The sequence below is a fragment of the Pygoscelis adeliae genome, unplaced genomic scaffold (genome assembly GCF_000699105.1).
Source record: "Pygoscelis adeliae isolate BGI_AS28 unplaced genomic scaffold, ASM69910v1 Scaffold121, whole genome shotgun sequence".
NCBI lineage: Eukaryota > Metazoa > Chordata > Aves > Sphenisciformes > Spheniscidae > Pygoscelis > Pygoscelis adeliae.
In genome coordinates this window covers 6,826,784-6,838,391 of record NW_008824359.1, presented here as the reverse complement: position 1 = coordinate 6,838,391, position 11,608 = coordinate 6,826,784, and the positions used below count along the sequence as shown (strand labels likewise).

The 11,608-nt window shown below is 44.9% G+C and overlaps 1 protein-coding gene across 1 annotated transcript in view; it reads left to right on the top strand.

Annotated features, from left to right (window-relative positions):
* The first annotated feature begins 5,188 nt into the window (after nt 1–5,188).
* The window catches only part of PKHD1 (polycystic kidney and hepatic disease 1 (autosomal recessive)), a 279,334-nt gene continuing 272,914 nt past the window's right edge, over nt 5,189–11,608 (top strand). Inside the window, exons 1-5 of the mRNA XM_009319748.1 lie at nt 5,189–5,197; nt 5,530–5,612; nt 5,947–6,041; nt 8,147–8,291; nt 9,275–9,374. Of these exons, the coding sequence (XP_009318023.1) occupies nt 5,189–5,197; nt 5,530–5,612; nt 5,947–6,041; nt 8,147–8,291; nt 9,275–9,374 (432 nt within the window). The remainder of the gene's footprint in view (nt 5,198–5,529; nt 5,613–5,946; nt 6,042–8,146; nt 8,292–9,274; nt 9,375–11,608) is intronic.

Sequence of the window (11,608 nt, the reverse complement as noted above, 5' to 3'; positions counted from 1 at the left end):
TGATGGTGTGAGTGGATAACCCACGTCTTGTTGAGCACACATGGTTTGCATGTTGCTTGGGGAGATGACAAGTGCGAAAGGTAAGGGCTGGAAGAGGGCACTAAATACTGGCACTGCCAAGCTGGAAAGCACAGACTTTCCTCCAAGACCTGTGTCTGGACTGAGTCCCCAAGTTCAAGCAGTTTCGTGTTGGTTTTGCCCACTAACTGTCCAGCACGTGTCCAGCATGGCACAACTTGTGTTGAAGGATGGCTGCTTATCAACAGCCGTGTCCAGGAGAAACACGGTACTGCTGGTCCAAGCACAAGCCCCGTTGGCTTGCTTTCCTCTGGGGTGTTTTATGCTCTATTTACAGGTGTGGATGCGGGGATGGTGAGTGCAGGCAGCGTTCCCACATCGTACCCTCGTGATGGTGTCTGGCTTTGGTGAGGAGCAGGCAGGAAAGGCTGGTGCCCTCGGCGTGGGGTGGTGCATGCACCAGCAGGGCTGGGAGGGAGGAGGGGGGCTCCCGGGCGGTTGCAGACAAAATCGCTAAACCTCGCCTTATCCCACATTATCCTCCCCTCAGCTGTTCAGCTGGGTGATGCCATGTGGCGTTCAACAACTGCCGCATTCCTCTCGCGAGGTGGCTGCCATGCAGCGGCTGGGGCGAGCATGAGGGGAGCCCTCGCTTGGCTCCTGCAAACTCTTCCATCCCAGAAATGCTGCAGTTCCTGGGGAAACTTAGTGTCTCCCACGCTGCTACCCTTGGAGGGCACCTGCCCTGCAAAAGGCCTCATGGGCAGTGCACCGCCGTCCCCATTTTACAGGCAGGTGACTTGAAGACGAAGCTGTCTGGCCGACATTGTGTGTTAGTGAGTGAAAGAGCTGGGAATAGGTCCCACATCTCCTTTTCCTGTGCTCTGTCTGCTGGATCGTGGCCTTTCCCTCAAGTGCAGGGGGTTAACAGAAACCTGTCCTGGACGTGTGTCAGACAGAGCAGTGACAGCTTGGTTGGCCTTCAGTTGTGTTTCAAGTGGTAGACAGATCTTCAACGGCTCCATACTTCCACCTAGTGATGAAGAGCTACTGCTCACACCTCCTGCTTTTCTCTCTGACCTTTTCGGTTGCAACGCGGGAATGTTTCTCAGTTTCCCAATGCTGAGCCTGTCCATAAGGCTATTTTTAGTCACACACCTAAAATCTGCAACCTCCAAATGAATAACTGCAAACAAACAAAACCAGATGGCCTGGGGCGATGTTTTTGAGCAGAACTTTCCTTCAGTGGGAAAAAAATTGCTTGCACATATACACAAACGTGCACTTACTCCTCAAACTACACTGCTTTCCTCTTGGTGGGTAATCATACCTAAACATGGTCATCAGCTTGTAGTGGGAGAGTATTTACACTTCATATAACGAGACCCCTGTGTGACTTGACCATTCCTCTCCTGGTCTGAATTATGGGTCTCTGTTTCTGGTCATTAAGGACAATGTTCTTCACCAGCTTCCCTCTTTCTTTTCATATTTCAGCTCCTTCAGAGGGATGGTTCCGTACACAGTGTCTTACCTAATCTGTGACTTTTTGCAAAGAATAAACTCTTTGTCCCAGTCAAATCCTTTAGATCTGCAAACCTAGGACATTTTGTTGAGAATTTCCTATATAAAGCATTTCCTTAGGATTGGATCACAAAATGCTATACAGAATGACAGAGGTGATAACTCATTTTTTTGCTCACTATGATCTAGAGAGTTTGAGTGACTGAGTATGTCAGGAACAGAAGTGTCAGGGCCCTGAGGGCAGCAATAAGCATTAATCACTCTGATCAGCCTCACTCGGGACCCCCATCCACACCCTGCCCATGGGTCAGGAGCCCCATTTAACCTCAGGTTTGGGCCTGCAGTCCCTCCCTGAGTTATGTTGTAGGAATACTGGTCTTCAGTCCCATCTCTAGTCCTGACTTCTAGCTGGATCATGGGCCCATGTCGTAGTTGAGTCTCCAGCCACGTCTCCTCTTGCTCCTGAGGGGGGACCCTGGAGGGATCCTGGACCTGGTCCATCCCCTCATTTGGGGCTGTCAGTGGACACTGTTACCAGCATCTGGCTCTGTCTTCTGTGTTCAAGTTATCATCATCTTTGAACCGTCTCTTCTTTGGCAACACTTTTTTTTTTAAATTGAGAATTCCCTCAAGTTTGCTCTTTCTTCTAACCATGTTTCCAATGTAATTCTGGCTAATAAGTAAACTGAGTGTAGACTACTGAGCAGGATAAGGGTTAACTTTCATTGGGCTCCTGTAATCATTGGCTATATGCAGCTGAGACATTTGGTCTTGGCCTAAGAATAAACCAAACACAACTGGTTCTACTGCTGGGCAGAGCTCCAGAACTTCCCTGAAGGTTGATTGCCTGTGACTTTGTGCCACTGTGTCTCTGAATTAAGCCTGAGGAAAAACAAGCAAGCCTGTTCCACCTCTCTTTGCGATGAGGTAAGAGCACGCATACATACTGCTGCTGTTCGACTGGTGCATGGTAACTCATTAAGCTGTAGTTACGCTGGGGTGTCTGAGAGCTTCCTCTGAATTTCAGTGGAAACTTCCATGAAGGCATCCATATGAGTGCAGGGGCTCAGCAACCCATCCTGTTTCTGGTGGCTTCATCAAAAACCATCTGGGCTTCAAACAGATAGGTGCAGAGGTGGGAGAAGGGGTGATGTTCACACAGCTATTCAGCACCTGATGGAGGCTGAGCTGGGTCTTCCCTGCAGCCAGTGGAGGCACCTGGTTCTCCATGGGGTGAATGATAACACTGTGTAAGTCCACTGCACTCTTTTCCGCAGCTGACTGTATAAGGACCTGCAGGGGTGTAAGCACGTGAGGTGTGGCAAGGGGTCTGAACACCCTTTGGGCAGAATTCCTGCCAAATGCAGACACTGTTGGGAATGCCATGGAAAAACTGAATTAAGAGTATATAAGGAAACCCTGAAGTCTATTTGCTGTGAAAGTCACTCGCAAATTGGATATCAGCATATGAAGAAACAATTCAATCAGTTTTTCTGTCGTGTTGTGGGGGAAAAGGAGGATAAAATGGATTCATTATCCTCCTGTTGGAGGATCTAGTCATATACCAACGGAAGAACAATTCCAGATTACTCCTATTACGGTCATTAAAGACTTGGAACAAAACAGTTAATAGCAACAAGTAACTTAGGTTAATAATTAAGCATGCCCAATGGATGGCTCTGGGCTGTCTGTGACAGGCATTGAGCCTTTTGAGAAACTAGTCTGGTGGGTTTCAGCACACCGTGACTCAGTTACCCACGCAGCGACTGAACTGAGCGCCTAACACAACCTCAGACTGAAAATTGCGGTAGAGCTGGTGTCAAAGGAATGGAGCAGTTATGCTGGTATTGGAGCCTCCACACCTCCCTCATCGGAGGAGTAGAAGAAGAACAAATTGAATAAGGTAAGTAATACTAGGAGAAGTCCTAATAAGATAATAAAAGTCAACCTAAATGACCTTTTATGTACCTGCTTTGAAATGCAAGGTTCACATGCATCAGGGTTCTTGACTCGGACCCCTGTAAATTGCAGTTATGTTAAAACGTGCAAGAAATAGAGTGAGAGTAGTTACAGTAGGTCTTGTGGTACAATAAGCAATAGAAGCTTAGAAGCTGGCTTTATGGGGACAGCGTGTTTGCCATAGTTACGTGGTAACTAAAGCTTCTGCCCAACTCTCACTTCTAAAAGTGCCTCGTACAGTGATTGTGATTTTTGCCCTTTAGATCCTGCCATAAAAACAATCCGAAATCCTAAATTATCTTCTTGCCATTTGATTTTATCTTTATGCCTGGCGCTTTTGTGGTCTGAACTGAGTTTTAACAACCAAGGGCTGTTCTGGGTAAGGGTGTCCCAGTCTCTGTGCTCACTGGTGAGAATTTGAGGTTCTTGCTCATTTAAAATGTGGCTAAAACAATTGACCCATGTTTATTTCTGTACTAATACAAAACCCAGGGTGAAGGCAGTGAAGTTGATGGTCTATATTTTTAAATGTTAAAACAGTTCTTGGCACGGATTTGATAAGGGGAATGTGTGTTATGACTGGCTATGATAGCAAGTAAGACCAAGGAACTTCCCAAGCTACAGGGACTCAAATGTTCATATTCTTAAAACAATTCCCAGCACTGTTGTGAACAAGTTTACCAGTGCTCTTCCAAGCAATTCCTAAGCACACCTGCAGGAGCCAGCAGGGGCCATTCCTAGTTTGGAGCTAGCTGTGGAAGGCTAGAGAGCTTAATAGCATAGTCAAGTCATTTGCTTTCAGAGCTGGAGAATGACCATGGCATGATTTAGTTTCATGTAACAGACGCAACAATTTTGCATAAAGCAGCTCAGAGCTAGGAGAGTTTAACACCATTGGCTCTAAATCCCGTAACTGCTTTCACTAATTCACCTGTGCCTGCCACTTAAGCAGAGTCAGTCTTACGAAACACGGCCCCAGTGGGGGAACGCTCATCCTCAGCTTGGCTGGAAAGTCATCTGCTCGAAGGGGCATGCGTTCTATGTAGATCTGTTGGGCGGGAGGAAAAACAGTATGGTTTGCAATATATTGGTCCTTTATACTGTGTGAGAGATGAATCAGTGTTTTCTCCGTCATTCCACATTGCAGTCCGTCTTGTCTGCTATAACACAGACCATTGCTCCCACAGGTCTGCAATGTGAAGAAAGAATACAGATGGGGTTTGTTTTAAAGTTACAGGGGAGGTGCTAAGGCCCCAAGCCATGATCCTGGAGCCAGTCTCTTATGAAATCCCCATCCAAAGTCCAAGATGAACCTCTGGAGACCATCCTTTCTGAGTGCTGAGCTGATAATCTTTACACAGTGTCTTTAGAGAGGTGTTGTCTCCAATCAGACTGGTCATACAACACCAGCAAAATCCAGTGCCACTGGGTTGGATACAGACTGACTGTGAGTGCTAGGTGTGGAGAAGCATCTTTAAAAGGTGCTGAATGTTATGGAATATTGACTGCAGCATATTGGACATTGTCCACCCTTATCAGTGGCTTTTCATGGCATTATTTCCATAGCCAGTGGAGATTTCTGGATTCATTGTTAATTTTCCCTGTTCCACCTGGGTTCATCTCATGCCTGTTGGTTTTCATTCACTTGATGATAGTCATATCACTGTTTGCACGCCGATATTAAGGGATCATGATGCGAGTATGTCCAATATTTGGCTTCAGTGATCAATGCTGGTGTTCAGTGAGAGTGCATTCATGCACAGCTAAGAAGTTGGAAATCTCCCAAAATGCTAAACAGGAAACTGGTTATCGCTGTAAAAGGACTTCTGGGAGGTTCTGATATTTGGCTACAAAAAAAGAAGCCAGCCATTGGTTCATCTCTATTAGCTTCAGGCGATGAGGGTCCCCAAAATAAATCCTAAATTATCTTAAGAATTCGATGCTTTTATGAAAGGCATTCTATAGCAAGTTACAGGTGACTTAATTTCATGAAGCAAGAGTTCCTTTTCAGACCTGTGTTTCTTTCTTAAGGACTTTGTCAAGAAAGAGCTGGACAGGCTGTCTTGGAGCCAGAAGAGGATATATTTTGTGGGCAGCCCTAAGTTTGGGAGGGTGTACAGAAGTCAGCAACCACATTTCTTTGGGAGCCGGAGGAATAAACATGAGGTTTCTTGTCTTTATTTTAATTCTTGAGGAGAACAGGAAGCTCAGACTGTAGCTCGGTTCATCAAGTCCTGAAGGCATCAACCCCCCCCCCCGAGGGGAAGCAGGACTATTACACAGGGGAGACAGTTGGGGGAAAAAGGATGAGCAATACGACTAATTTGGATGCCTGAGAAGGAGAAATGAGATGAAGGGCGGGATCACAGGAGGACAGCTGTCAGACTACTACATCTTGTCCTGAATGAGATGTTTTAGATGTTTCCATTGCACTTCAGCCTGACATAGCTGGGTTGTTTTTGCAGTGACAGCCACGGGACTGCTCATTAAGCCCAGAGAGGGCAGTGTTGCTGGAGGAACATGGATTACTATTACCCTGGACGGTGAGTTTTAAACTCTTATAAAGCACATGTCAAAGTAACAGAGAATCAGCTCCATTCTGAGATTTGTGGTTGGAGTGACAAACCCTAAATAACAGATACATGAGCTGTGGCACCCATAACATGATATCGGCTTGAAATTATTACTTCATAAGCTATTGGTGATGGTTGCTTGTTTTTAAGTTCTTTCTAAGCAAGAAAAGTCAGATTTCTACCTTATTTTTGTAGACTTAGGGCTAGAAATTTCCTCCCTGCCACCATTTTTTTGAAGGAAAGCTGAGAGTCTCCTCTATTCATAGGTTCTCTGATGCTGGAGCTTTAAAAACACTAATGATAAACATGAGATATGAGTAAAAATCACAGAAATGGATATGCCATGCTCATTTGGGCCCAAAACCAACTGTGCAAAGCTAGGCCTGATTTTCAGCAGTGCTGAATATCGATTTATTGGGAAGAGAGTTGGTTTCTGGGACAAGTGTATGTTTGGTTTAGCTGCTCAAGTTCTGACACTGTTGTTTATAACTATGATGAATGGTATCAGTCTTATTTGTCTGAATATTGTGCGTTCCCATAGAGATGATGAAATGGAGGGAGGAAAGACAGCTCGTGTCTTCATGGGAGATGCTTCTCCAACAGCACTGTGTGGCAGGCAGAGACAGTCACAGCTGTGAACTCACAGTTCAAGCAAAGTCTCTTTTTTTGGTGGGGGGAAGCGGACAGCCAGGCCTTGGGAGAAGGTGAAAAACGTTCCTGGGACCAGGAGGAAATGTGCAGTTTTCTGTAAATCGAGAAACCACTGATGTCATTTAAAGTGAGTCTGTGGGCTGGGAACCACCTGTGAAGACCGTGAAAAAAGGGAGAGTTGTTTGTAAGCCTTCTTCATTTCTAGTTGTACTTGATTATGCTACAAAAGTTAAGCATGGTAGTTTATGTTCAGATAAAGCTTGACTTTCTGAAGATTAAAAGCCTTTGATCCTTTGGACAGATCACTCTAAAGAAATGGGCTAAGCAGATCCACCTTACAGCACAGGCCAACTTGAGGTCCTGTCAACAAAACTATGCAAGACATCAGCAACTGTAAAGACTGTGTTAAATGGTACTAATTTGGAGGTGCTTTAAATATCTATGGACATGTGTTTTTTCCAGTGTAGATGGCTGAAGTGTTTCAAACCCCCAATAACTGTCAATCTCTGCAGTAGAATACATGTGGGAGAGACCAAATACTGTATTAGAGGCAAAAAAAAGCCGTGCAGCTGCATGGTGGGATGAATGTGGTCTTAATATGTGTACTGGTTTTGGCTGGGATAGAGTTAATTTTCTTCATAGTAGCTGGAATGGGGCTGTGTTTTGGATTTGTGCTGAAAACAGTGTTGATAACACAGGGATGTTTTTCGTTACTGCTGAGCAGTGCTGACACAGAGTCAAGGCCTTTTCTGCTTCTCACCCCACCCCACCAGCAAGTAGGCTGGGAGTGCACAAGAAGTTGGGAGGGGACACAGCTGGGACAGCTGACCCCAACTGACCAAAGGGATATTCTGTACCATATGACGTCATGCTCAGCATATAAAGCTCTGACCAAAGGGATATTCCACATCATATGACGTCATGCTCAGCCATAAGACTAGGGGGCAGGTTGGTGGGGGAGCTGCTGCTCAGGGACTGGCTGGGCATCGGTTGGTTGGTGGTGAGCAGTTGTTTTCATTTGCATCACTTGTCTTTCTTGGGTTTTATTTTCCTCTCTCTTTGTTATTTTTTCTCTTTTCCCTACTTTTTATTATTATTATTGTTATTATTATTATTTCTTTTTAATTACTAAACTGTTTTTATATCAACCCATGAGTTTTCTCACTTTTACCCTTCCGATTCTCTTCCCCCATCCCACCAGGAGGGGAGTGAGTGAGTGGCTGTGTGGGGTTTATTTGCTGACTGGTGTTAAACCACAACAATATTAAATTACACAAACATGATTTAAAAAAGCCTGATTAAGGGCTCTAAGCATTGCTCCTAAAGAGAAGCTGGGTTGCACATTCAAAAATGTTTGTCATGTGTGGCTGAATGTGAGTGATCCTGTCCTCACAGAGCTCTTCTTGTTGACTTTGATTACTTAGGCTCAACATCCCACCAGCTGGAATGTGTCTCTTCAGCCAGCGCATCCCAGCTGGAGGTGTCCCTGGTGAATCCAGACCTGCCCAGGTTGCCGTGTGATGTGCCTCCTCTGTATTTTGACTTACCCATTATAAGATGCAGAACAAGGTATGATCCATGACTATAGTGTGGGTAAGACTTTGCCATTTGTCGGGCAGGATCCTCATTTTCTTTCAGTGTCTGTACAGGTAGTTTGGGAGTTGAAGGACTTCCTACAGCTGCTACTATGGCTGCACCTGAGCACTTCCTAAGCTGTGTTGCATTTATCCTTGTTTCAACTTAATGAAGCACTAGGCTAGCTAGCATGAGAGTTGGAGTGAGGCTTCTTGGAGAGGCTAGACTCAGATCTTCAAAGGTTTGTAGACATCAAATTCTTAGATGCAAAACTCCCAAAAAAATCTTGGGGGGATTTTATCAGCTTTTGGTGTCCTTGACCTGTCCAAGATCATAGAGAGAGGTTATGAGTAGAGAAGGAAACAAATACGGTTTCAAGCACCAGCTGGGCAATCTAAGCTCCCTGTTTTCCATCTTGTCATAACTTTAAAGAAGGTTGGTTGACTGGAAGACTAGGGGTATCTCAAGAGACTGTAAGAGTGACCCTAATGGGGTCTTCCATCTCTTGCTACTGTGATTTGGCTGGGAGTTAATTCTGCTGAATGCTGAGCTGAGAAACTGTGTGTGTTAAGGATGCAGCGTTAATTTACAAACCAGGATCAAGATGCCCTGTAAATCCAGACAGCCCTGGGTTATTATAATAGTAATGAATAACAATTATTCATTAGTATTAATGAACACTAATGAACATGTCTGTGTTTTGTATTAACATACAATTTGGATAGAGTTCTGATGTAGTCCTATCACCTTCTGCACTTAACTGTACTTTCTTGCTGTGCCTCCACATTTCTTTTAAATTGTACTTTTAGAGTTTGTATTCATATGTGTAAAGTTTGGGTTCACAGTGTAAATTTGCTTTGCTCTATCAAAGCCTCATTGGACCTACTAAGAATGGAGACCATGTGAAGGACCTGGCATTTCCTGAAAAATAAACCCAATCTGTATAAAAATAACATAACACATTTTCTTCCACCTAGGCCCTCACCCCAGGAGGGTTTGTACTATGTGGAGGTGGCCTTTAAAGGACACGTGATTAACAACCTGACTGAGGTGGAGAAAGAAAACTGTACTTTCAAGGTAACCACCGAGCAAGTATAGAAGAGATGATAAAGAATTCAACGTATTGAAGGGAGTCAAACTTCAGACATAGTATCACAGGGAATATATTGAAATATCTCTCATATACTGTATGTCTGATTGTATGTCAGGACAAGAAGTTAGGATGCTCCTTCTGTCCCTTAAAACTAGGTGCATCAAGGTACTCATCAGCCTGGCACTGGATAGACTAGGTGACCTAAGAGGTCTTTCTGAATCAAAAATCTGTGTCTGCACTTAAGCCACACGGTCAGAAGACCCTATTGTGTCAGAAGACCCCATGCCGGCTTCTTTTGGTGTTACCCTCCAAGCTGCAGGGTGGCAGCTAGCAGTCTGCACTGACAGGTAACCGTGGGCAAGAATACCTCCCACGGGCACAGCTGGTTCCAGGAAAGGACATCTCTCCAGGTCTAGGACAGCTCTCCACACCTAAGATGAACAAGATTTGGAAAGCTCAGACCTCAGTTGTGATTTCATATCTGTTGCTCAGTTATTTTGAGAGCTTGCTACTCTTGCCCAAACCAGTATTTTCCCTTTGGCTCTCAATGTCAAAGCGCATTGCCTCAGGAGGTTGTGGGGTATGGTGATATTAGACCAGCCAATGACGATGGTGTCAGGATCTCTTGCAGAGCAGAATCCTTAACCATGGCTGTGTGCTTCAGGATGAGGCCTGGTGTGTTCAGAAGTCATGTCTCACCTCTGTGCTAACTTTGAGTATTAAGCAAGAAAGCCCAGCGTTTGCAGTAAATTGCACATTAAAACCGAAGAGTCGTTGGGTGGTTCAGCTATCTTAGAGAGCTCATGAAAAATCACCAGGGGATGCTGTTAATGAGGCACATTCCAAGCTAAATAAAACACAATGTGTCTCTTTGTTTTGGGACTGGGAGCTATGCGTATTAAAAATTAATTTTGCCTCCACAGTAGATTGAAAAAGCCTGCTGCAGGCAGCAACAAGTCTGAACAGCTCAGAAGACTTGTGTCAGCTAGTGGCCCTAGCTTTCATGCTGGTTTTGGCTTCTTTCTCTGCATCAGCTCCAGCCCAGGGTATGGTGTGATGTTGCCTTTGCTTCTCAGAAATGGCCGTCACTGCAGGGAGTTTGTGGCTACTTATTCATTATTTACATGACCATGAGGAAGAGGGAAGTGAAAACTGAGCTTCGAAAGGGAACGGGGTTCAAGGAAAGCTTGGGAAAAACCAACATATGCAATGGTGTCCTTGATTTGATTCTGCAAATGAGTTTTTTACACTATCTACTGGGCTGACAGCAGCATCCGTAAGTATAAGTGAGGACACGAGAAGACTCAAAAAGAAGGTGGGGAGGATGGAGATGTGTGGAGAAGGCTCTGAGAAATGAGTGATTTGGGGAACGGGGACACATGCAAAATGTACTTTTTCTGTAAGGTTAATGAAATCGAGCAGTTAATGATGCAGATGGAAACAGGATTTAGCCAGCTAGCAGTACTGCAGGCCAGATTTATGGAGGTATTTGTAGCTCCTAAGAAAGCAGAGAGACAAATCGATTTTACAAAATCTGAACAAGCCAGGTGCCTTTATACATCACCTTAAGCCCAAGACCCCTAAATACCTTGATGGATCTGACCCTCGTTTTTCATATAATGATTTTTAGCCTGGAGAAAAGGAGGCTCAGGGGAGACCTCACCGCTCTCAACAACTACCTGAAAGGAGGTTGTAGCGAGTTGGGTGTCAGTCTCTTCTCCCAAGTAACTAGTGATAGGATGAGAGGAAATGGCCTCAAGTTGTGCCAGGGGAGGTTTAGATTGGACATGAGGGAAAATGTCTTTACTGAAAGAGTGGTTAAAGATTGGACCAGGCTGCCCAGGGAAGTGGTTGAGTCACCATCCCTGGAGGTATTTAAAAGACGTGTAGATGCGGCGCTTAGGGACATGGTTTAGTGGGCATGGTGGTGTTGGGTTGACGGTTGGACTCGATGATCTTAGAGGTCTCTTCCAACCTTAATGATTCCATGATTCTATGATTTTCATTTCCAGAGTGCAGAATGCTGCACTGGGGAAAGATGATGACAATATTCTTATTTTTCAGAGCAGATATCTGAGGAATACAGAATTGACGTGGTTTTGCCAAGGTCTCCCTGCAAAATGCAAGGCTGTGCCAGTATTAGTTAGCAAGGCAGGGTCAAGATTGTTCCTTGGTGTCGTTTTTTCTGCTTTGAGTGATGGCAAGTCTCCTCCCATTA